This window comes from Balaenoptera ricei, chromosome 8 (genome assembly GCF_028023285.1).
Source record: "Balaenoptera ricei isolate mBalRic1 chromosome 8, mBalRic1.hap2, whole genome shotgun sequence".
Taxonomy (NCBI): domain Eukaryota; kingdom Metazoa; phylum Chordata; class Mammalia; order Artiodactyla; family Balaenopteridae; genus Balaenoptera; species Balaenoptera ricei.
This window is the reverse complement of record NC_082646.1, coordinates 75803090-75830530: the sequence shown is the minus strand read 5'-3', so window position 1 is coordinate 75830530 and position 27441 is coordinate 75803090. Positions and strand designations below refer to the sequence as shown.

Below are 27441 nucleotides of genomic sequence, written 5' to 3'. Positions count from 1 at the left end.
GTAAGGGTGACCAGTATGACCAGAAAGGCAGGATGAGAACCAGAAGAAAGGTTCCAGTAAAGCCAGGGGAGAGAGCTTCAAGAAGGGAGTAGTTCTCAGTGTCAAATGTCACATGGAGGCCAAAGACTTAAACATATTCTCAGGATGCTAATAATTCGGGTTTATTCTGCAAAGTTAAAAGAATGAAGCGTCTACAAACCAACAGTGTGGCTATCTGCATTGAAGCCAGGCACCACATCTGTACAATGCAATCCCTTAAGTGCAATATACATGACCTTGGAAGTAAGCAGGGCTCGTGCAAGGGAGAAAATATATTCTGCCCTATCTTCTTCAATCTTTACTTCCCTAAGCCACGTTCTGAGGATGGATAATTTCAAATGATATGAAATCTTTAATATGCTTCCAATTCTAATTTGCATGATAACACAAAATGAGCAAGTCTAGATTTTTTTTTTTAAAAAGGTAAACTTGGAATCTACAAGCAACATAATCTCAGAACAGAAATAACAATTAAATGTGGATCTCAAAATTTTAATCCCAGATACAATACTCACAGATGAGCCACACTATTTCCTCATTCAACAAATATTCCAGTGCGTACCATATGCTAGGCACTGTTCCAGGCACTTAGGGGCACATCGATGAATTTAAGGTCTTTCTCTCACGGGGCCTAAATTCTAGCAGAGGAAGACAGACAAATGTACTGAATTTTATAGTATATAAAAAGCTAGATGGAAACCATTGTAAGGACTTTGGCTTTTATTCTGGGAGAAAGTGGGAGACATCATAGGATTCTGAGCAGATGAATGACAGTATCTGACTTACATTTTAAGATTCACCTGGCTGCTCTGTTGAGAAGAGACTAGAGGTGAGTAGAGGCAGGGAGATGTCAGACAGCTGCAGAAATCCACATGAAAGATAACGGTGGCTGGACCAAAATGCCATGGTAAAGTGGTGAGAAGGGTCAGATTCTGGATATATACTGAGGGCAGAACTAGCCAATATGTTTTCCTGATGGACTGGATACGTGATATGACAGAGAAAAGGCAAAGATAACTGGAGAGCGGGAGTTGCCACCTACTGAGATGGGGAAAGCTGTAGATGGAACAGTTAGGGACAGTGGGGAGGAGAGATCAGGAGCTCAGTTTTGGATGTTATGTTGATGATGCCTATTGGATGGTGAACTGGACAAATCAAGGTAGCTGGATATGCAAGTATGGAAAGGTCTGAACTAGACATAACTTTGGGAGTTGTCAACATAGAGACGGCATTTAAAGCCATGGAAGTGCATGAAATCACCAAGGGAATGACTAGACAGAACAGAGGTCCAAGGACAAAACCCTGGGGCACTCTACCAATAAAGGGGGGGAGAGAGCAGAGGAGATGGCAAAGGAGACAGGAGTAACCATTACTTCTTTTTCTCTCCCTCCACATACCTAAATGCAAAATTGGTGTAGTATTCATGATGACCCTCTGCATAGAAATCCCATGCCTATTAATCTAGAATCATCCTAAAGGTATAATTACTAATTATTATTCGATAAGACGATACTATCATATATGAAAACGTTAAATAGTGAAATCAATTCAATACCCCATTGTAATAATTTTAATTATATTCTCTATCACAACTTAGATTTTGCTGGTCATTCGTGGAGCTTTAGAGCCATCTAGATAAGGACCAACAATAAACTGTCAATAAAAGTGCCAAATTTCCAATGGGATGTGTGGGAAAGATATAATCAGCAGATATAATGCAGCACTAGGCCAACTCCCTGGTTTCCCCTGATGCCTTAAAAAACAAAAACAAATGAACAAAACAGTTCTTACAGCCCACAGAATAAGCCCTGAATGAAAGTACCTCGCATTTCTGCAGCCACCTCCAAAGTCTGAAATTTTTGTTGGCTCGCATTTTGGCCTCTGCTTTTAGCATATGAATAATGAGCCGATTTTTGTTTTGCTGAGCCATATCAAGAGGCGTTTCTCCCTAAAAAAAAAGAAAAAGTTCAATTATATTTTTGATATATCAATACCATAGATGCTAAACATTTTTAAAAACTCACCAGAATCACAGATTCACTGTATTTATTCCAAGGGTAGCCAACTATTATTGTTTATACTTATCTTGTGGTAACTGAAAACATATGTATAGCTTATCTTTATGTTAATTTATCAGTCTTCTAACTCAAGATATAATAAATTAAGGGAGATAAACACCTGGTCATACCTTAACATTTCGGATATCCAGGCTAGCACCAGCTTCCAAGAGTTTATCAATGGCATTAACATTTCCTGCTGCAACTGCCCAGTGAAGTGGAGTGTTTTGGTGTATTTTATCAACTACGTTGAGAGAGGGATTAAACTTTAGGAGAAATCCAGTTGGTTCTGGCCTGTCTCAAAACAATAAAATAAAACGAAAAAAAAAACCAAAAAAACAAAAGAGATATTAGATAGCTGAATGATTTGAAGGGTAAATGTAAACAATGAAACTGTTAGCTAACGTATCAATGAACCAGTCAGTAAGTATTCTGAAAACTGAGGAACTTCTCTGTGCAGAGTTCCATTCTAGGCACTAATACTGGAGAGTTCTCGCCCCAAGAGACATCTATTAAGTGACAGTCTGCTATATAATGTAATTTTAACATCAATACTGTGGAATAACTGCTTTTGTTTTTCAAATTTTTACTTTCATGTTGCTGTTCTATTGGTTAACATTTTTTTTAAACTTAACTTTGGCCAACATTAAATGCTATGTTATTTATCCAATTAAAAAATTAAATGTACAACATTATATTTGAGGAGATAAACCAAAAGCTAACTTCACATTCTCCCTCTAACCAATTATTGCATAAAGTGGTATAAATAATGTCCTAAAATATTTGTTTACCATAGAAAGTTATGGACTTGACAGCAGAGTTGAATGAAATATTTTTACTTCATCGTCAACACCTTCCCTTCTTTTATGACTACTCAAGAGATTCCTTTAATAAAACAATATTCTACTTTATTCTATCAAGATTTTTAAACATTATACCTGACTTTACAGTTACCAGCAAACATGACAAAATGCTTTTTGACAAAATTCTACCCCAGCCCCATCTCTCCATGAGCTAAAAGGAAATGGCATCAGAACTAACTCAGTTCCTAGGGGAGACATCTTAAGTAAAAGCAGAATCAGAAATTAAGTACAACGTTGGAAACAAAACTGATACAGGGCAAACTGTAGCATGTATTTGAATAGAAGAATAACAGAAGTTGGACAATATGGTGATCAATAATCACAAAAACTTAAATATGTAAATAACTGATATGAACATATAAACATACTATTCTCATAGATCAGTTATAATTAATATTTTCAGAGCAGTCAACAATGTCAGAGAACCTCAAAATTTATTGTTTTCTGGAAAGTATATTTCTCATCTACATTTCAAATTATGAGAGCATTTAAACCTGTAGATATTCTTGAAAAATGTAAACTAAGAAATGTACATCATGTTAATAAGTATATGCTGCGTAATCTCTACCTGTTCTGTAAGGAAATTTTTTTTCTTATTAGTAGCTTTCAAACTTTTCCCCAAAGCTACCAGAAAACAGAAAATTTACTTCAATGGTGCTTTTCTAACTACAACTACGTTAAAAGTCCTTATCACAGTCACAAGATGGAAAATCTTACTTTCTTCCTCAGAATGTTGTGTCATCTCACAAAGACTAAGATACTTAAATTGCTGGATCAAGAGTCAGAATAAGGCAATTCAATTAAACTCACTTACCCAAGTACTTTGTGAGCTGATAACATGAGAGGTGTCTGCCCATTTACATCTGTCATATTCACACTCTGTTCAAAAAGAAGAGTCAATCAGCCTAACTGTAAACACAGTCAAGATTCTGTCTCCTCTCTTAGTAGAAGTATCTCTTTAATACATTCAACACCACTAGTGTGTCTATAAGAAGGATTCAAGTATCATTTGAATAAAAGAATGTTCTGCTTCACATCCATAGGGTTAAAATCCATTGATTCCTACAAAACATTTTTAAAGGGAAAATCTGAATATATGATTTTAAATGTTGTATGTTGTGAGTGGAAGAGAACTAAGGGAAAGAGAAAAATGTTGATAAACACCATCAAATATGAGACAGTAGAGACCTTAGAAGTCACTTAGTTTAGACTTTAACCGACACATTAATTCATACTACACCCCCCCTTACACAAAGTCAACCAGTCTCTACTTAAACACTTCCAGTAATAGTGAACTCTTGATCTTCTGAGGCAACTTGCAATTTTGAACTTATGTTTCAAAGAGTAAAATATGAAAAGTTCTTTTTTATTTTCTAGAATATAGAAAAAAAAGGGAAATCATACCTCCAAGAGGATATGCTTCTTTTAATAAAATGGACCCAGATTTGAGGTATATGATACCTCAACCAAGCCAAAAAAAAAAAAAGAGTCAATTACTGAATATTCTTATGGGCCTTGGAGGAATAAGCCCAAAGAGAAGCAGAAAAGATGACTCGTCATACAGCTTTCCAAAATGAGACCCAAGAGGTTATAATTATTCTACTTGAGTTGACTAAGTCTAAGAGGAAGTGCTTATTTAAAGAGAACACGATCATCCCAACAGCATTTGTGCAAACATGTTTCCACGCCTGTTACAGAAGAGACTACTGATATATAAACTACGTGCTACCAGAAAGCATATCCCAGGCAAGTAGAGCTGACAGTGAAACTCCCACCGCCAGCAACCTATAATTTAACCAGTGCCATAAATGGATGCCTCTTAAGGCAAGTCATTTTTCATGGAATTACTTTAGGGAACAATAAGAAACATACATTCAAATTGGTCTCCACTTGGACTTAAATAATGAAAGCAAATGATGGGTTAATTTAGTGATCTGACTACCATTTCCACATTCAATCAGAAGAAAAATACGGCTTTGAAGTCATGTTTTTGAAAAACTCTGCAAATTACTGGGATCATAAGGAAAACTATTATAGGCTTACAAGCTTCAGAAACATCTATTATATGTTACTGAGCTAAATGACCTATCCTTTTTGCTCCAATGAAGCTGGAAAAGCAGTATTCAATAGCTAGACTTACTGAGGCTAGTATTTGAATATTTGGATATCTGTAACTTCTACTTTAAAAATGAGGGCAGAAAAAAAAAATGAGGACAGACTACTGGTAATCATCCTCTGAATCCCTTCAGATTTACAATAGCTGGAGCACAAGAAACGTTTCAAAACATACCTGTCCTTTTGAGATGAGATATGCTATAATGGGCATGTGTTGAAATAACACTGCCAGGTGGATGCTGCTGAATCCCTCTCCATCGATAAGGGTGGGGTCTGCACCATACTGCAGTAATAATATGACCATAGGTAAATGCCCTTGTCTGGAAAGAAAGAACAAAAATTATACTGTATTCTGTCACGCAAAAAAGAGAACAATTCAGGGAGAAACCAATGTTCCTAAGACACGAAGGATTTTGGTTAGATTTAAAGAGTACTGCCTAATAATACACAGATTTTTAAAACACTGGAGATTCTCTAAATGTCTTTTACATAGATGCTCCAAACTTAGAACTATCTGGACGGTCCTTCTTCAGTGCAGGTAATAAACTTAATAACCTCCCAATCTACCTTAAATCTTATGTGTAAGATTACTACCATGTGTAAATAATTTTACATAACTAATGATAAAAATGGAAATTAAAAACCACTTAAGACTTTACTGTTGCTATTTTAAAAACAAAAAATAATCATGAAGCAGATATGCCACAGCATAACATTCACAGACTGCAGGTATACTGTGGTAATCTTTTTCTTAGGAACTACATATTTTTCTTTGAAAATGGCTCATTTCTCTGGAAAGCACTGTACCTCAGTAGCTTAACAGGGGGATGAGCTAACCCCAGATTCCTCAAAATTCTTGGCTATGGAGAAAAGATTCAGTTCCTTGCCTTAGACGAACAATTATTCACTTCACTTTCAGGTTCATATCAATCCCACCAAACACAGAGAGAATGGAGTTAAAATGAAAGATGAGGGGCTTCCCTGGTGGCGCAGTGGTTGAGAATCTGCCTGCCAATGCAGGAGACACGGGTTCGAGCCCTAGTCTGGGAAGATCCCACATGCCACGGAGCAACTAGGCCCGTGAGCCACAGTTACTGAGCCTGCGCGTCTGGAGCCTGTGCTCCGCAACAAGAGAGGCCGCGATAGTGAGAGGCCCACGCACTGCGATAAAGAGTGGCCCCCGCTTGCCACAACTAGAGAAAGCCCTCGCACAGAAACGAAGACCCAACACAGCCAAAAATAAATAAATAAAAATTTTTTAAAAATGAAAGATTAAGAAGTTGTTAAGTATCCACACAGACACTTACTAACTTCAGCTTCAGATGCCAACACATACGAGAGAAAAGAAATGATTGAGTTTACACTCACTGAACTACCACTTTTATCCATGTGATCAAATATTAAAAATATTTATTTTGATTATAAAATATAATACACATATTTGAGGTTGAGCATCATAGTGGAGCCCCAAGTTAAACACAAAAACATCATCTCTGCAAACTCTTTAAAACTGTAATTTATTTATTTATTTATTTATTTTTGAATGAAGGGGTAAAAAGGAAAGAAAGCCTTTCAAATGGTCTGTAACTGCAATTTCCAATATGGACTACCAGTCATATACAGCTACTTAAATTCAAATTAGTTAAAATTAACTAAAATTAAAAATTCCATTCCTTAGTTGCATTAGCCACATTTTGCATTTCATGTATGGCTAGTGGCTACCTTACTAGACAGCACAGAATAGAACATTTCCATCATCACAGAAAATTCTACTGGAAAGTGCTGGTCTGTAATATTCAGAAAATGAGTAAGTCACTTTTGATTTTGAACAGCAATTTCATTATTTAAAGAAACCTTTACCTGATGGCCCAGTGAAGAGGAGTTGAATTTAAATCTCCGCCCAACTGATCTACCACAGCACCTTTCGAAATATAAAACCTGTTAAAAGCAGACATAAACGAAAATAAGATTTAAAACTTAAAATTCATACTAAGAAAGAAAACATCAATTTTTCTTAGTAATAAATGTATTAGAAAACAGAAATTATAATAATACCCCTCCCTAAAAACACTCAGATCTACAGAGGTCTGAAAGAGTCACAACAGCATCAAACAAATCCCTGGTGAAATATTCTCATCATGTTAAGTAATTACTCCTGCTGTCATGAGCATTCCATGACAACTATACACCAAACACATAATAACTACTCTTTACATATTCTAACCACCACAACACTCTTGAAATGGTTTATATTCAAAAGGTTTCTATTACAGATATTCTACTTAACTGGCAAGAAGAAAGGTGAAACTATGTCACTGTTAACAGTTTAAAATTAGAATTACTATGTGGGAATGAATTCTAAAAGTAGGTAGCAAAAAATTAATTCAAAATCCTTTCCAAGAAGTTAGACATTTTGAGCATTTCACTCTCTATTTTGGGGGCACAGATGGTATACACTGTATAAAGTGAAACTATAAGGTAAAGAGACTTATTTTCTTCAGCGGTTTACAGGAATTAGTCTCGTTATTTCAAAGTTGTGCTTCATATATCATATTATCTAAACAATACACCAGTTTATTTCCACAGAAAAGGAGTTTACTTGTGAGTATATGTTTATTCTAAACTTTAGTATATTTCTACTTTTTTAAACCTCAAGGATTTTAAGTACTTATAATACAAAACATATACACATTCACATACATACACATTTTACATGCTAAGGTATAAAACAAAGAAAAAACAAAAACAATGGGTAGGTAGTAGTGCTTTATGAAGGGGAACTATTTTATATAATCTAACACATGCCTACTTTAAAATGTATTCCATATATAATTTTGTTTTTAAAGTTAAATTATTCTCCTACCTATCCATTCCTCCTGGCGTTATTACAACATAAAATATTTCAGTGATTCTTCTAAACTAGATGAAACTATCTGTTCTATCCTGGAAAATGTGCTATGCTTTCCCTTTTCAAAAAATGTTCAATTTCATTGCCTGAACTCTATCTTTATGATGGGCCTCTGTGGCTCTCTCTCTCTCTCTATATGGCTGCACTGGGTCTTCGTTGCTGTGCGCGGGCTTTCTCTAGTTGTGGCGAGCGGGGGCTACTCTTCATTGTGGTGTGTGGGCTTCTCATTGCGGTGGCTTATCTTGTTGTGGAGCACGGGCTCTAGGCACGCGGGCTTCAGTAGTTGTGGCACGCGGGCTCAGTAGTTATGGCTCGCGGGCTCTAGAGCACATGCTCAGTAGTTGTGGTGCACGGGCTTAGTTGCTCTGCGGCATGTGGGATCTTCCCAGACCAGGGATTGAACCCGTGTCCCCTGCATTGGCAGGCAGATTCTTAACCACTGCACCACCAGGGAAGTCCCCTGTGGCTTTATTTTTATTTTTCCTTTTTGGGCCACTGAGAGTCCTGGTCCAGACGATCTCTGAGGTCCTTTTCAATACTACGATAACCAATGTGCATGGCACAAAGTTTCAAGTATTCATTTACAGTAAAGGATTAGAGATGGTTCAACATACATACTTGAACTTGAAGGAAAAAGACAAATGAAGGAAAGATCTAAAATTATAAATACACTCTTAATTAACACACATATATCCCATCTTACTTTACAAGATCCAGCCTGTTGTTAATAGCAGCCCAATGAAGAAGCGACACATTTTCTTTGTCTGGTTGCCTGACATCATATCCTGCTTCCACCAACTCTTTACATCGTTCAAAAATCCCGTATCTGAAATAAGAAAATGCATAATTGATACCATTAAAATAATTTCAAATATCAAAATTTCTTCCTTTTACCATATCTTTATCCCATCTGTCTTTCAGCCAACATAGAAATACAATAATTAACAAAGATATTCACAAAGAGGACAGATTATAAAGCCAAACAACAAAAGTAAACCTGGCTACTGAATGATCAGATTAATCCATTTGGAGTTGAACTTGATTTTCTTAAATAAACTTTAACATTCACATTTGCCCTCTTTCAATAAATTTCATTTGATTTTCCACCAGGAATGCACCAGGAATACATGGTGTTGATTCTGGATGACAACCTTATCCCTGAATCAAACAAAGCCCAAGCAATGACCTCACAATAAGGGAGAGAGACTAAAAGCAAACTTGGAATGGGATAAATTCAACAATAAAATATGCACACAGTATAGGTATAGAAAAGGAAGGAATGATTAGCCCTTCCTGAAGGAGATGGAACCTGATACACAAGCTATGTTTTATAGGTTGAAGGGAAGACATTTCAGGCAGAAGGAATAGCATGTATGAAAACCAGAGATATAAAACTGCGTGGATGTCTGGAGAAATATAAGCAATTTAGGACCACAGAAGCATTAGCATAAGAAAGGCAATGGCAAGAGATGAGGCTAGGAGAGGTAGGCAAAGACTGCATGAACCTTCTCTGCCATGCTTTGAAATTTAGACTTTATAGTGCATGGGGAAGCCACTGAAGGTTTTAAAGAGGAAAGCACTCAGACTTTTGGCTGTAAGAAAGATCACATTAGTGGCAGTATGGAAGCTAATTCAAGGCCAAGACTGAGAGACCAGTTTAGAGGATCTTGCAATAGAGGCAGGCGAGCAGCAATGGGAGCCTAAAGAAAAAGAGGCAACAGGAATGTAAAAGGAGGGACAGACTGAAGGGATATTTAAGAGAGTTATTGAATTGACTCACTATCAGAATGAAAAGCAGAAGAGAAATATCTCTTTTTAATGCTAAAATAATTTTTAAAATCATTCATTAGCACTATTTCTTTTCAACACAAACTATTAAGACCCACCAGACCATTTAGCACTTTCTCTGAAACTTATTTCTATTTAGAGGGACCTGAAAGTTTCGATATGTCTTCAAGGGTCAAAATCAAACAAAATGGAAGAACTGTTTCTATTTCCTACACTGTTAAATAACCTCTGCCTCACCAAAATGTGTGTGAGCCTGTCTGTCTGTCTTTATGGCATTTTTTAAAAGATGGAGGTACCCATTTGACAATGCTAAGTGAAAATATTAATAAGAGAATGAATTGTTGATAATGATACATATGTATTGGGATGGCCAAAAAGTTTGTACAATGTTACAGAAAAACTCGAATGAACTTTTTGGCCAACCCAATATTTATATTCTCCATCTTTTAAATATCAACTTTAACGTTTTACTGGAAAAGAAATACTCCCTTTACACGAGAAATATAAAGAGTACACAATAATTAGGATTTTGGTGGTTTAGAAAATACAAGAACACCTATCCTAGCTAGCTGTCTTTCACCCTTCCCAAATACTACCTAAATATATTCTCACAACCACTTAAAGTCCAAGACCTGAAGAAAATTTTGGGAAATATACATAACGTGAGTTTTTATTGATATTCCCTGGGAATATAGCCTGATTTCTCACACTTACCATTACAGAGCTTTACTGGTAGCAGAGAAACATTTAAATGTTTCCATTCTAATTAAAGCAAATATCTATTTACCTTAAGACCACTCTCATCTTCATATAAATATAATAATTCAAACAATATTCACCTAAAGTAGTGGTTCCCAGAGCCTCCAGCGTTCATATAAATTAGTAATTAGAATATTCAAATAATTGTCAATAACTTTTTAACTAACACAAGCAATACATTAGTCTACATTAAAGCCAAACAGGTTAACTAATCACCAAACATCTTTGCTTTTGACAGAAATTATATCAAGTTAGTACAGTTACATTAGTTTCTTTCATGCAGATTAGAAGCTCTGATGGGCAGGCTTATATTTGATTACTAAGAAAATGGATTACTAATTAACATAATCTGACAGATAAAATATTTCAAAATATATTCAATGGCAAGAGGTGGGGTAGATGTTAACAATCAATGAGATCCACAAGGGTGAAAATGTTGGAAATGGTTTAATGCAAAAACCCACAAATGGAGATCTTAAGGGGAAACTTTCAAAACATATTTCATTTTCAGTGCAAGCAAAATAACTGTCTATAGTTCCAAATGGTCAGAAAACCTACTTCTATTTTACTGACTTTTTTCCAGTGCACCCAGAACAATAGGTACATAGAAAGTACTCAATAAATAAATGTTTAAACTACACATCAATGTGTGAGTTGATATTTTTCTATCCCATCTTCATATTTAGGTTGTAGTACATTTTAAAAGACTCAGATTTGTGTTTCAAACTCAGAGTCTAGTTTTAGTGTCATTTAAAACCATTCATTCACTCAACAAACATTTATTGGGCACTACTTAATACAAGACAGAAACTGTGTAAAAGTACTGGGGTTACAAAGATGAAAAAGACAGGCTTTTGCTCAGAAGTTGCTCACAATCTAATGGGAGAAACTAATAACAAACAACTAAGGTGTACTGTATTAAATGTTCTGATGTTGGTATGACAAACATACTATTACTGGAGAATGAAGGGAGGAAGGCGTACACTGGAGTGCCATGAACCATACATGCGTTATTATAATTCAATAGAATCTAAGGATAAAACAAAGCATTGGGAAGACTTACTGAGTAGCTTTTACAATGTCACAGTTACTAGAATCCTCTATAAGAGGAAGAGCTTCTCTCGCCTTGGCAAGTTCTTTGTTTTCATGTGCACAGACTTCATGTCGACCAAATCCTGGAGGGTGGGGGCCGTGGCTGTGATTCCTGCACTGAAAAGTAAGAGTAATTTGACAAGGCTCAGTAAGAGAATTAACGTCACATTCAATTACATCATGAAGCACTTGGTACTATCAACAATATCTATTAATTAAATGATTATTTTTTCAGTCTTAGAGGTATATCTTACAGAAGATTTTCATTTTAATTCTATCCACTAGGATTAAATGCTTAATATTAGAAAATTCCAAATTACATATTTTGTCATAAAACAAAGGTGATATGCAAAGGCACCAATGGATTTTGTTACTTGTAGTAGGTGGAGGGTCATGGCTATTGACAGTAGGCCTCTGCTTCAGGAAGTCGTGGTAGACACACCCTAAGGATACCTCCCAATGAATCAAGTTCTTGAATATGTATAACTGGAGTCCCAGAAGAGGAAGAGGAAATACTTTTAAATATTTGACTAAACAATAGACAAAAATCTTCCAAATTTGGTGAAAATTATAAACACACAGCTCCTACAAGCTCAACAAACCCAAGCAGAACCAACCTCATAATATTACACCAAGGCATATAATAATCAAATCACTTGAAACCAATGATAAAAAGAGCAGCCAAAGGAAAAAGACATATTATGTTCAAAAAAACAAAGATAAGAATGAATTCAGACTTCTTATCAGTAAGTACCAGCCAGAAGACAAAAGCAAAACAGTTTTAAAAAGCTGAAAGAAAAAACTAAACCTGGAAACACCAACAAAAATATTCTCAAAAAATAGGGGTGAAATATACACTTTTTTCAAACAAACAAAAGCTAAGAAAACTGCCAACAGACCTAATGCTACAAGAAATGATACAGGACGTTCTTCAGGCTAAAGGAAAATAATACCAGATGGAAATCTGAACCAATACAAAGGAATAAAGAGTGATAGAACTACATGGGTAAGTATGTATAATTATGTGGGTAAACGTAACACACTTTTTTACATTTTTTAATTCCTTGATGATAATAGAGAAACAGAAACATACTGTTATAAGAGATGTTATAATAGTATTTGCAGATAGACAGTGATAAGTTAACGTGTATAATGTTAACCCAAGAGCAACCTCTAAATAAATAAAACAAAGTCATATAATAAGCCAATAGCAGAGATAAAATAAAACACTTAAAAGATACTCAATATTTTTTCAAATGCAGGAAAAGTAGGGAAAAAATGAACAAAAACAGAGAAGGAAAAAACATACAAGATAATATATTTATACTTAACTATACTGATAATCACATTAAATACAAATGGTCTAAAGAAAACCAAATGAAAGACAGAGTTTGTTAGATTGGATTTTTTCAAAAAACAACAAAAAAACTACATATCGTCTACAAGAAACCTACCTTAAATATAAAAACATACATAAGTTAAAAGTAAAAGGATAGAAAAATATATACCATGCATAAAGGAATACTAAGCATAGGGAATGTAGTGGTTATATTAGTATATGACAAAGTAGACATCCGCACAAGAAATATTACCAGAGATGAGGAGGGACACTGCAAAATATTAAAGAAGTCAATTTATTAAGAAGCATAACAGGGACTTCCTGGTGGTCCAGTGGTAAAAAATCCACCTTCCAATGCAGGGGACATGGGTTCAATCCCTGGTCAGGAAACTAAAATCCCACATGCCGCAGGGCAACTAAGCCCACGTGCCACAACTACTGAGCTCGCGTGTCTCAAAGAGAGAGCCCGCATGCCACAAACTACAGAGCCCACGTGCTCTGGAGCCACAACTAAAGAGAAAACCTGCAGGCCACAACTAGAGAGAAGCCCACATGCCGCAACGAAGATCCCGTGTGCCACAACTAAGACCCAATACAGCCAGAAAAATAAAGTAAATAAATAAATAAATAAATAAATAAATAAATTTTTAAGTAACTTAAGGAAAAAAAGACATAACAATCTTAAATACATTTGCACCCAAAAGGAACTTTAAAATTCATGAAGCAAAAAAGAAAAATAGAAAGACTCACAATTAAAGTTGAATATTTTAATACTTCTTTCAGCAACTTATGGAATGAGTAAACAGAAAACCATACTGCATAGAGAAGAGGAGAGAAATCAGAAAAGGATAGAGAACACTTAACACTATCCTCCAACTCGATCCAGCTGACATTTTCATAAAATTCCATCCAACAAGAGAATAGATATTTGTTTCAAGTACACATGTAACACTCAGCAAGACAGATAATACATTTGGCCATAAAACAAGTCTCAACAAACTTAAATGGGTTGAATTCATACAGAGTATGTTTTCTGACCACAATTGGAATTAAATTAAAAATCAAGAGATTACTACAAGCAACTATATACCAATACAATGGACAACCTGGAAGAAATGGACAAATTCTTAGAAAAGTACAACCTTCCAAGACTGAACCAGGAAAAAACAGAAAACATGAACAGACCAATCACAAGCACTGAAATTGAAACTGTGAATAGAAATCTTCCAACAAACAAAAGCCCAGGACCAGATGGCTTCACAGGTGAACTCTATCAAAGAGAAGAGTTAACATCTACCCTTCTCAAACTCTTCCAAAATATAGCAGAGGGAGGAACACTCCCAAACTCATTCTATGAGGCCACCATCACCCTGATACCAAAACCAGACAAAGATGTCACAAAAAAAGAAAACTACAGGCCAATATCACTGATGAACATAGATGCAAAATTCCTCATCAAAATACTAGCAAACAGAATCCAACAGCACATTAAAAGGATCATACACCATGATCAAGTGGGGTTTATCCCAGGAATGCAAGGATTCTTCAATATACACAAATCAATCAATGTGATACACCATATTAACAAACTGAAGGAGAAAAACCATATGATCATCTCATTAGATGCAGAAAAAGCTTTTGACAAAATTCAACACAAATTTATGATAAAAACTCTCCAGAAAGTAGGCATAGAGGGAACCTACCTCAACATAATAAAGGCCACATATGACAAACGCACAGCCAACATCATTCTCAATGGTGAAAAACTGAAACCATTTCCTCTAAGATCAGGAACAAGTCAAGGTTGCCCACTCTCACCACTAGTATTCAACATGGTTTTGGAAGTTTTAGCCATGGCAATCAGAGAAGAAAAAGAAATAAAAGTAACCCAAATTGGAAAAGAAGTAAAACTGTCACTGTTTGCAGATGACATGATACTATACATAGAGAATCCTAAAGATGCTACCAGAAAGCTACTAGAGCTATTCAATGAACCTGGTAAAGCAGCAGGATACAAAAGTAATGCACAGAAATCTCTTGCATTCCTATACACTAAGGACAAAAAATCTGAAAGAGAAATTAAAGAAACACTCCCATTTACCACTGCAACAAAAAGAATAAAATACCTAGGAATAAACCTACCTAAGGAGACAAAAGACCTGTATGCAGAAAACTATAAGACACTGATGAAAGAAATTAAAGACAATACAAACAGATGGAGAGATATACCATGTTCTTGGATTGGAAGAATCAACATTGTGAAAATGACTCTACTACCCAAAGCAATCTACAGATTCAATGCAATCCCTATCAAACTACCAATGGCATTTTTCACAGAACTAGAACAAAAAATTTCACAATTTGTATGGAATCACAAAAGACCCAGAATAGCCAAAGCAATCTTGAGAACGAAAAATGGAGCTGGAGGAATCAGGCTCTCTGACTTCAGACTATACTACAAAGCTACAGTAATCAAGAGAGTATGGTACTGGCACAAAAACAGAAATATAGATCAATGGAACAGGATAGAAAGCCCAGAAATAAACCCATGCACATATGGTCACCTTACTTTGATAAAGGAGGCAAGAATATACAATGGAGAAAAGACAGCCTCTTCAATAAGTGGTGCTGGGAAAACTGGACAGCTACATGTAAAAGAATGAAATTAGAACACTTCCTAACACCATACACAAGAATAAACTCAAAATGGATTAAAGACCTAGATGTAAGGCCAGACACTATAAAACTCTTAGAGGAAAACATAGGAAGAACACTCTATGACATAAGTCACAGTAAGATCCTTTTTGACCCACCTCTTAGAGAAATGGAAATAAAAACAAAAATAAAAAAATGGGACCTAATGAAACTTAAAAGCTTTTGCATAGCAAAGGAAACCATAAACAAGACGAAAAGACAACCCTTAGAATGGGAGAAAATATTTGCAAACAAAGCAACTGACAAAGGATTAATCTCCAAAATATACAAGCAGCTCATGCAGCTCAATATCAAAAAAACAAAAAACCCAATCCAAAAATGGGCAGATTTAAATAGACATTTCTCCAAAGAAGACATACAAATTGCCAACAAACACATGAAAGGATGCTCAACATCACTAATCATTAGAGAAATGCAAATCAAAACCACAATGAGGTATCACCTCACACAGGTCAGAATGGCCATCATCAAAAAATCTACAAACAATAAATGCTGAAGAGAGTGTGGAGCAAAGGGAACCCTCTTGCACTGTTGGTGGGAATGTAAATTGTCCTCCCTATGGAGAACAATATGGAGGTTCCTTAAAAAATGAAAAATAGAACTACCATATGACCCAGCAATCCCACTACTGGACATATACCCTGAGAAAACCATAATTCAAAAAGAGTCATGTACCACAATGTTCATTGCAGCTCTATTTACAATAGCCAGGACATGGATGCAACCTAAGTGTCCATCGACAGATGAATGGATAAAGAAGATGTGGCACATATACACAATGGAATATTACTCAGCCATAAAAAGAAATGAAATAGAGTTATTTGTAGTGAGGCGGATGGACCTAGAGTCTGTCATACAGAGTGAAGTAAGTCATAAAGAGAAAAATAAATACCATATACTAACATATATATATATGGAATCTAAAGAAAAAAAAAAGGTTCTGATGAACCTAGGGGCAGGACAGGAATAAAGATGCAGACGTAGAGAATGGACTTGAGGACACAGGGAGGGGGAAGGGTAAGCTAGGACGAAATGAAAGAGTAGCATTGACATATATATACACTGCCAAATGTAAAACAGATAACTAGTGGGAAGCAGCTGCAACGCGCAGGGAGATCAGCTCGGTGCTTTGTGACCACCTAGAGGGGTGGGATAGGGAGGGTGGAAGGGAGGTGCAAGAGCAAAGTGATATGGGGATAAATGTATAAATATAGCTGATTCACTTTGTTATACAGCAGAAACTAACACAACGTTGTAAAGCAATTATACTCCAATAAAGATGTTTTAAAAAAATCAATAACCAAAGGATATGTGGAATATTCTCAAATATTTGGAAACAACACTTTTCTAGAGTGAATTTTTAGCTTTAAATGCTTATAATAGGAAAAAATAAGAAACTAAAATAAATGATCTAAGCTTTCATCTTAAGGATCTAGAGAAAAAAAAATTAAATCCCAAGTAGATAGAATGAAGGAAACAATAAAGACAGGGAAATCCATGAAATATAAAAAAGAAAAAAATGCAGAAAATCACTGAAACCAAAAGCTGGTTCTTTGGAAAGAATAAATCAATAAAACTGATAAAGCTCTAGTCAGACTGATCAAGAAAAAAGATGTCAATGACAAATAGCAAGTTTAAAAAAGGGGACATCATTACAAGATTCTGCAAACATTAAAAGGGTAATAAGGGACTTCTGTGAACATCTCTATGTCACTAAATTCAACAACCTAGGTGAAATGCATAAAATATCTCGAAAGACACAAGTTATCAAAATGGACTTAAAAAGAAATGAGTAGCACTCTATCTATTAAAGAAATTGAGTTCATAATTTTAAAACTTCCCATTAAACAAAACAAAACAACTCCAGGCCCACATGACTTTTAACTGGCAAAGTCTATGAAAACACTCAAGGAAGAAATGATACCAACTCCTTCAGAATACAGAGGGACTGCTTCCCAGCTCATTTTAGGAGGCAGCATTATCCTGATACTAAAACCAACAGACATAAGCAGTAAAGAAAACTATAGACTCAATATCCTTCATGAATACAGATGCAAGGATCCTAAATGAAATATTAGCAAAACTGTATTCAGTAATATATAAAAAGGATAATATACATTACAACCAAGCTTAAACATTTCAAAAGAAATCAGTGCAATTCACCATATTAACAAAATAAATATACTCATTTCAATAGAATAAGCATTTGACAGAATTCAACACCCATGCATGATAAAAACTCTTGGCACACTAGGGAAAGAAGGGAACTTCCTCAACCTAATCAGGAGCATTTTTAAAAAATTTACAGCTACCATACAGTTAATGGTAAAAGACTGAATGCTTTAACTCTAAAGACTGAAACAAAGCAAGGATGCCCACTATCACCACTTCTAATCAACAATGTACTGAAGTCCTAGACATAATAATAGAGTAAGGGAAAGAAAAATGCATACAGATTAGAAAAGAAGCAAATCCACCTTTATTTGCAGACAGCATGATCCTATACACAGAAAATCCTCAGGAATCTTTTTTAAAATTTACAATAGCATCAAAAATATAAAACACTTAAGATTTTATACTGTATCCAGCATTTTCAGTTGCATTTAAGGTGGAGGTTCACATCAAATATCTAGCAAATCATTCCAAGAGATCAAAACTGGCTTACTATTTTATAATCCCATCTTGTTCTTTACCATAAAGTTGCTACCCGGCTTTTATCCACCTTATTCACCACAACTGTCTCTCTGAACAACTTTTCATTGTTTAAAAAAAATTCTCAAAGGATGAATACACATTAAGAATAGAAAATTGAAGATACTTGAAATGATGTGCCTACATCAATTCTCCAGGAATTCCAAAAAAGATTTAACAAATAATAGTTTTACTGAAGTAAGTCCATAACCCCTCAACAGGTTACTCTGAAGGAGCAAATCCTTTTGTTCTAAGTCACCTTACAGTTAAACTGACTTTTTGGTACATAGTTCTGTGAATTCTAACCACTACCACAATCAGGATCCAGAACAGTTCCAACACCTCAAAAAACTCCCTCAGGATATTCCTGTTTAGCCACACCCTCCCCCTACCTCAACTCCTGGCAACCACAGACATGTCCTTCATCACTAGTTTTATCTTTCCCAGAATGTCATACAATGGAATTAGACAGAATATAATCTCCTAAGACTGGCTTCTTTCACTCAACATAATGCTGTATGTTATTAATAGTTCCTTCCTTGCTATAAAGTATTCCATCATATGAATGTATCACCGTTTATCCATTCAAACTCACATGGGTTGTTTCCAGCTTTTGGCAATTATAAATGGAGCTGTATAAACACTCATTTTGTGTGAACATATGTTCTTGCTTCTCTAAGAGTGAGATTGCTTGGCCCTCTGGTAAGTAGATGTTAAGTTTATAAGAAATTGCCAAACTATTTTCCAGAGTAGCTGTACCACTTTGCATTGCCATTAGCAACGTATGAGCACTCCAACTGCTCTGCATCCTCTCTGGCACTTGATACTGTCAGTATAATAGATGTGTAGTAGTGTCTCATCATGGTCTCAATTTGCATATCTCTAACGGCTAATGGGGCTGAGTGTCATTTCATGTACTATTTGCTATCTGTATATCTTCTTTGGTGAATTGTCTAAGTCTTTTTACCCATTTTTTAATTGGGCTATTTATTTTCTTACTGCTAAGTTTTGAGAGTTCCTTATATTACACATGCTAGACGTAAGTCCTTTGTCAGATATGTGATTTGTAAATCTGTTCTCCCAGTCTGTAGCTTATCTTCCCATTTCTTACGTCTCTTTCATAGAACAAAAATTTTTAATTTTGATGAAGTATAATGTATCAATTTTTTTTTTCTTTTATGGATCATGCTTCAGGTGTCACTTCTAAGAACAACTGCCTTGGGACTACAACTCCTCTGCTCAGAGAGGAAGTTCTCCTCCCTCAGAGTTTCAGTGCCTGTGCTGCCAGGAGACCGCTTTCCTGCTCCTTGAACCTGAACTAGAGGGCTTCTCCAGAAGTGTTCTCTCTCTCTGCAGGGATGCTCACTTCCAGGGTTCAAGTCCAGGGAGAGGGCAGTGGAAGAGAGGAGGGGACCCAGATGGGAAAAAGGTAAATTAGCTCCTGGTTCAGTGGTTTTTTGAATTCTGGTCTTTTCCCCCACTCTACCTGCTAAAATTTTCTTTTGGGAATCCTTAAATAGCATTATATCTAGTGCATTCAGTGGGACAGACAGGGTGGAGTGTGCTTTACTCCATCTTACCCAGAGCTAGAACCACAAATGCTTTTCTGAATACATAAGTTCCGATTTATCTGGTAAATTCAACCTCACTGCATGACACTCTTATTTTACACACACACACACACACTCACACAGCTAAATAATAAATAAACATATAGGTAGTTAGATTAAAACATAAATAAGAACATTATTTTTCACCGTATCACAGTAATTATAATTACATCTAACTGGAAGAAGACAAGGGGTCAAGGAAAGAGCTGAATACACTATACTCAGAATTTCTCGAGCGTCAATAAACAGCAGATGTAGCTAAAATTGACAGAGAAATCAGTCTGCTTTTCATATAAAATTTAGACTTTTTAAATTATAAAATTTTAAAACTTTCATTTTAAAACTCCAGCAATACCAAAGTGAATAAAGAGTTGATAATCTGGACTCTTTCCCTTCCAATCTTGTACCAACAGAGATACTGTTACTAACAGTTTGGTGTATCCTTCCTCACTATGTGTATATACTTTAACATATATAACATTATACAGGATACACAGGTTTTTATCATTTTCTTCTTATATTTAACAAAACTTATCCCCAAACATGGGATCCAATTATATAATTATTCATCAACTTGCCTGTCTCGCCTAACAATATATCATGTACAGCGCTGCAGGTCAGTAACAAGTAATAGTTGAATATTATTCCATTGTATAGATCTAGCATAATTTATTCAACCATTTCCCTATTGTTAGACATGCAGGTTGATTTCAGCATTCACTCTCTAAACAACCCTATAATTAACATCCTGTACATTCTATAACTGATTCCCCAACATAGGACTGCTGGGTCAAAAAATATGTGTATTTTAAACATAAACAGATACTGACCTTCCCTAATTTACACTCCCAACAGGCAAGTATGTAAGTGTTCTTTTCCCTACAAACCTCCTAACTGAATATTATCAATCTTTTTACAATCTTGCCAATCTGATGGCTAAAAAAATGGCATCTTGTTTTGCATTTGCATGCCCCTAGTTGCTAATGAATCTGAGTTTGATTGTTTGTTCTTTATTGGCTCTCATACTTTCTCTTTTGTGGGTTGCATTTTCATAGTCTACTGTTTTTGTAGTGGATTGTGTATCTGTTTCCATTTATATATTAGGAAGATTAAGCCTTTGTTTATATACAGATTTTTCATCACAAATAAATGTCACATATTATACAGATACAAATTTATTGCTTCTCATTATGCCTTAAGGCATTAAGGACATCAGCTTCATTTCTCATGCCGAAAGTTGAGGTGGATTACACATTTCAATGTAAAGAGCATTTATTTATTAAAAGCATTTATTTATTCAGCAATTAATTACTGTGTATGTATGATGTGCAAAGCATTATGCTAGGAACACAGAAGATATGCGTACGTATCCTCCAGGAATTTAAGTCTAATTGGGCAGCTAAGTCAGAGACAAAGAGAGTAAAGTGATAATGGAAGCAATATGCAATTAAATGGCAAAAATGGGTGACAAAGACTAGAGAACAAGAGGTACTTTCTGTTCACATCATCATTTTTTGTCCAAATACAGATCAGAGTAAAACCTAAAAATGATTATATAAACTCAAAGCCTGTTTTCAAAGTCAATGGTCTCCAAAGTGAGGCAAGCGCACTCAAGGCCAAACACTCAGTGACCCATTAGGTAACGGAAGAAAATGTTAAAGTTGTTATAATGACTTTTTCTTTTTTTAAAAAAAAAAAGAGGGGAACCCACAAAAATTTATACATTTGGCTTCTTTAAGATTTATGAATTCTGGGGGATTCCCTGGTGGCGCAGTGGTTAAGAATCCGCCTGCCAATGCAGGGGACACAGGTTCGAGCCCTGGTCCAGGAAGATCCCACATGCGTGCGTCACAACTACTGGGCCTGCGCTCTAGAGCCCACGAGCCACAACTACTGAGCCCGCGTGCCACAACTACTGAAGCCCACGTGCCTAGAGCCTGAGCTCCGCAACAAGAGAAGCCACCGCAATGAGAAGCCCGCGCACCACAACGAAGAGTAGCCCCTGCTGGCTGCAACTAAAGAAAAGACCGCGCAGCAACAAAGACCCAACGCAGCCAAAAATAAATAAATTCAATAAATGAATTTATTAAAAAAAAAAAAAGATTTATGAATTCTTAGCCCTGGCAGCCTCACTTAATCTGTATATCAAATAGGTCACTCCTCATGGTCTGTTTACAAGGTAACTTGGGGACAGAGTAAAAGTCCACACCCAGATGGGTTACAGTGGGACCTTCAACATTTTGCAGTATACATCAGGCTAAGTAATTTTCAAGGTATATTATCTCATTTTAACTACTTACTAATTTTAAAGTTACCCCTCCCAAAATGAGCAAGTGGCTTAAACTGATTACTACTACAAAGAAGCCACGAACTGAAATAATAACGATAGTAAAAGTACAAGCAAACAAGAAAATGGCAGAGCTGACACTTCTCATAGCAGGTGCTCTTTACTGGCCACATAAAGTAGAAACAAAGACAATCTAAGCTGATCTAACAAAAAGCCAGCCTCCCTCCAAAAAAAATTCCAAATTATCAAAAAGGCTGATTTGAAGCAGACTTATATTTACTATCTTTAATTCAAAACCTTACCATGAGTATATACTGAGCTATTCACTCATGAATACAATTTAGAAACATACTGTCAAATCCTACAATAACATGTCCCACGACAATATGAATTTAGAGACTGGCTCCTTTCCCCAGCCCCCAGGTACATCAAACAGAGGGGAGCTGAACTTTTTAAGTCCTAGCCAACCACATGACACGGAATCATCCCCATTAACACATAAGTTAGAGTGATCAATGGCCAACCATGGACGACAAACTGCAGTCAGTGGTACCTGGATGATTCGGACTGCGCAGCTGGAGGCCTGAGCTCCCAGCCAGCTTGCGGTGCACGTGCCACTCATCATTCCGTTAATCTCACAATACATGACATTTTACAAAAATGAACATTTTAAATCCTACTTGTCACACTGCGGTTTTACTCTAGGGGTGCAAGCTCAAAACTGCTTTACTGATAGGAATGCATGATCAAAAAAGCTTAGCGGCCACGGCTCTAAGCTATGTCCTTTGCTCTAGATATCACTCCCTCCCAAAATTCTGCCATAAGAGCTACAGGTGAGAAAGGAGATGACCTGCTTTGGGGGAGGTTAACTTCAGAGACAGTCGCATAAAAATGTTTGAGGAAAACAACCATACATTCCCATCACAAAGATTAAAGCAAAGTTTGTCATGATACTATATCCTTCTTAGAAATTACTCTCTGGTTATCAAGAAAATGTTTTTCTAAGTACTCTCTAGTTGTTTCATTTTTACCATGGTGAAAGGTAAACTCCTTGAGAACAAGGCCCAAGTCTCAGGTTTCAGGCGGCCGTATGATGGTGGCTAATCATCTACCCGATTTTTGGCTTCAGTTTCTACATTTGTAAAATGAAAGGAGCAGGTCAATATAGCTATAAAGTTCTTTCCAAATCCATGTTGTACGGTTCTAAGAGGAGCTGTTACAGTAGTCATTACTGACATGTGTACTGGTAAAGGCATCACCGCATAAACAAACACCCTTTGTGGCAGGGGAAGCGTAACTGATGTATGGCTGCCTACAACGTTAAGGTAACAGAATAGACCAAGCAAATTCTTAAGACACCAGCAAACTCGTAAGAGTTTTATTAGTGATTGCTTCACTAATAAAATACCACAGAAGTGACGCTCTGCCAGTTTGCAGGTTCAGGACTCAGAAACTGGCAGATTCCTCTTTCTGTCTCTTGAAATGCTCACTCTTGGAACCCAGCTACCATGCTGTCCAGAGACCCAGGCCACATGTAGGTGTCCCTGCTCAAAGTCAGCATCAACCACCAGACATGTGAGTGAGGGTACCATCAGATGACACCAGCTCCAGCTAGCAAGTCATCCCAGGTGACAAGTCTTTCCAGCAGAGGCTCCGGACATGGTGAAGCAGAAACGAACCATCCCTGCTTTGCCCTGGCCAAAGTCCTGACGCACAGTCCATGAGCATGACAATGGCTGGTTTACACCACTATGATTTGGGATGGTTTGTTACACAGCAATAGATGACTGGAACATACTTAAGATATAAGAGATATTTCTCACGTGGAGATATCTTAAATCCAATTATATTTTCTAAATAGTAAATAAGTACTGTTAAAGTTAATTAATTTAAGAGAAAACCAAGATCTAGAAAACCATATTTAAACTCTGATGAGGGTCAAAATCCTGACAGATTATCAAATAAAACAAAGAGAGAAACAGAGACCTGACAGATAGCCATTAAAATTTCTCATGGCATTAACAGAAGCATTCTGTATTAACAGAGTCAAGTATCCAAGTTCATTCACTGGACAATTATTTACAGAGTATGTTAATGGTATTAAATGCTGAGAAGAAATATAAAGGAAGGAAGGAGGTTAAGGAATGTTGCTGGTAGTGGTGATGATGGGGAGGGCCTACCGCATTGAGGTGACAATTGTGTCAAGACCTTACAAAGGTTGGGGGGGTGGGGAGTAAGCCATGTGGTTATATGAAGAAAGAGTTCTCCAGATAGAGCGAATACTAAGTGCAAAGGCCTTGGGGCCAGCATAGCTGTGGTTGATTGAGCAAGCAAGAAAGTAGTAAAAAATGAGGTCAGAGAGGAAAGAAACTGGGTGCCAGAGAGTACAGGCAAATTCTGGCAAAAACCTATCAGCTGGAATCAGGGGAACCAAATTCAACCAGAGCAGGAATGTTTTTGTCTGTTTTGTTCACTGATTTATCTCCAGCACCTATAACAGTGCTTAACACCTGGTAGAACGAATGAAGTCTTGGCTCTCTCAGCAGCTATTTGACTTTTTTTTTTTTTTTAATTTATTTATTTATTTATTTATTTTTGGCTGTGTTGGGTCCCCACCTCTGTGCGAGGGCTCTCCCCAGCCGCGGCAAGCAGGGGCCACTCTTCATCGTGGTGCGCGGGCCTGTCACCACCGCGGCCTCTCCCGCTGCGGAGCACAGGCTCCAGACGCGCAGGCTCAGTAGTTGTGGCTCACGGGCCCAGCCGCTCCGTGGCATGTGGGATCCTCCCAGACCAGGGCTCGAACCCGTGTCCCCTGCATCGGCAGGCAGACTCCCAACCACTGCGCCACCAGGGAAGCCCAGCTATTTGACTTTTAACAACTGACTCCAATTTTTTTTTTTTTTTTAATGGCCACATCACGCGGCTTGCAGGATCTTAGTTCCCTGACCAGGGATTGAACCTGGGCCACAGCAGTGAAAGCACTGAGTCCTAACCACTGGACCACCAGGGAACTCCATGACTCCAATTTTTTGAACCTCAATTCTAATCTCTAAAACTGGAATAATAATCCCTCCCCACCTCACAGGGTCACAATGAGGAATAAGAATAGGGAAGTATTTTGCAAACTGTAGAGCATCTTATACAGGTAAAAATCTTTTGCTATTATTGAAAATGTTAATACCAATAACTATTAATAACAACAATCATCTCTCTACCTTGGCCCATTTAATTTCAACCCCTGAATCATTCTCTCCCTCCAACTGGCAGGGAATTCGGGCAGGGCAATCTTCCCTGCAGAACAAGGTAATGAACTTTAAGCAGTTGAAGGCTTTTGTAAATGAGTGGCAGTAATTAAGGTATGAGCATTACTGCTACCAACTTTTCCCTGAAACTCTGAGGGGAAAAAAACAAACAAACAACAAATGAGACAGAGTTTCCACGTGAAGATTCTACAGCCTTCTGTAATATCCGGTCTGCTTGCAAACCTTTTTTATTCTATCAAAATGCAAGAACACCCGACAACTTCCCCACCTGTGTTGTTCCTCACTTAAACCTACATTAGATTGCTGAAAGATTTCAGATTGCTGAAAGGGGGAGCGTGAAGAATACTCTCAAGATGTGAAAGACTTTTTTTTAGAGGCCAACTAACCCAATCATCTCAAACTGTTTGAATCCCACTAGGGACAGAAAATCTACTACCTAATTCACTCCAGCTGGAGAGAGCTTCAGTTTTCTCATCTGTAAATGGGGATTATATCACCTTCTTAAGGATGCTTCAATTTTGGAATTAAATAATGCATATAAAAGCACTTGGCATATGCTAAGAACTCACTAAACATTGGCTGAATCTGAATATTTTTCATGTATTCAACAAAAATTAAGTAAACAGCTATAATATGCCAGTCAGGACCATAAGCAAAAAGGACAAAAATCTAGTTTTCTTGGAGCTAACATATATCTCCTGTAACTTTCCCCATTGGCCCCTTCTGTTTTCTGAAACTACATCTGGCTTCTAGTACGACCTCCTCCACAGAACAGAGTCCTTTGGGATTTTGCAGATAGCTATCACGTACCTCCCTTTCCAGCCCCCCCCCCCCCGCCTTTCTCCAGCCTAAACAAACAGCCTCAAATCTTTCAAAGAGTAAGCAAGGATGTGGGAACGAGACCTACAACAGGGCTGGGAGGAGCGAAGGCGGGTTCCCAGACGCCCCGGCCGAAAAAGAAATGAATAGAACCTCATAGACTCCAGGCCAATGTCAAAACGGGCTGGTCCAACTCAGGTGTGTCACTTAACACCTCTCCCAGGAACGCCACCCTCCCCTCCCAGGGCCCGCAGCGGTCCCTGCCGGGCACGGGGCGCCCCGGACCGCAGGTGGATGCTGGAGGGCCGGTATGGCACTCATCCCTGTCCTCGCCTTTTCTTCCCGGTCGCCTCGGAGAGAATTCCCTGCATCATTCTCGGTGTTTCCAGGCTTCCTCCTCCCCGGATCCGGACCCTCTGCCCCCGGAGGCCCCTCTGGGAGCTACCTAACATTCATGTCCTCCCTCTCTCCACAGCCGCGGCCGCCCTCCGAGCCCCCGGGACAGCCAGCGCCCAACCGCACTCACCTGCGAGCCCAGTCCCGGCCCCTCCATCTCTGCAGTGGCGGCGGCGACTCGGCAAAGTGGCGGCAGCTGCCCGCTGGCCAGCCTGTCTCGAGCCGCCTCCACTCCCACTTCCTGCTCGTGGCCCCGCCTCCACCGCGGCTGCCCCTCGATCCCTGAGCCGTCAATCAGCATCGAGAGAGCCAATCCCTGCCTTCTCCTCGGCTGGGGGCGGGACTTTCGCGCCCCCAGGGAGGCTAGTGGGGAGTCGCCAGTAGGAGGCTCAGTCTCCGACCCAGCCCGCTGGGCGCTAACAGCTACTGGCTGAGACTGTGCACTGCTCGCCCAGGTAGGTGTCCACCGGTCTGCATGCTTCATCCTGACCCTCGTACAGGTCCAGTATCGGGCTGTTATTCCAACATCAACCACCATCTACCGAGTGCAAATCCGGACTTGGCTGCTTAATAGCTAGATTACCTTGTGAAAGTCTCTTACTTTACCTCAATTTTCCTCATCTGTGAAATGGAGAAAATAAGGGTACCTACTTCACAGAATTGTCAGAAGGATTAAATGAGAAAAAGCATGTAAAGCCCC

General features: G+C 37.6%; 1 protein-coding gene and 1 non-coding gene across 2 annotated transcripts in view; both read right to left on the bottom strand.

Annotated features, from left to right (window-relative positions):
- ZDHHC13 (zinc finger DHHC-type palmitoyltransferase 13) overlaps positions 1-27218 on the bottom strand; it is a 49183-nt gene extending 21965 nt beyond the window's left edge. The window contains 9 exon segments of the mRNA XM_059931255.1: positions 1862-1987; positions 2228-2390; positions 3774-3838; positions 5250-5394; positions 6935-7012; positions 8686-8808; positions 11593-11738; positions 26872-27149; positions 27152-27218. Of these exon segments, the coding sequence (XP_059787238.1) occupies positions 1862-1987; positions 2228-2390; positions 3774-3838; positions 5250-5394; positions 6935-7012; positions 8686-8808; positions 11593-11738; positions 26872-27149; positions 27152-27218 (1191 nt within the window).
- On the bottom strand, positions 25202-25273 carry TRNAE-UUC (transfer RNA glutamic acid (anticodon UUC)). The gene has a single exon. It is a non-coding gene; the product is annotated as a tRNA-Glu (tRNA).
- Positions 27219-27441: the final 223 nt, after the last annotated feature.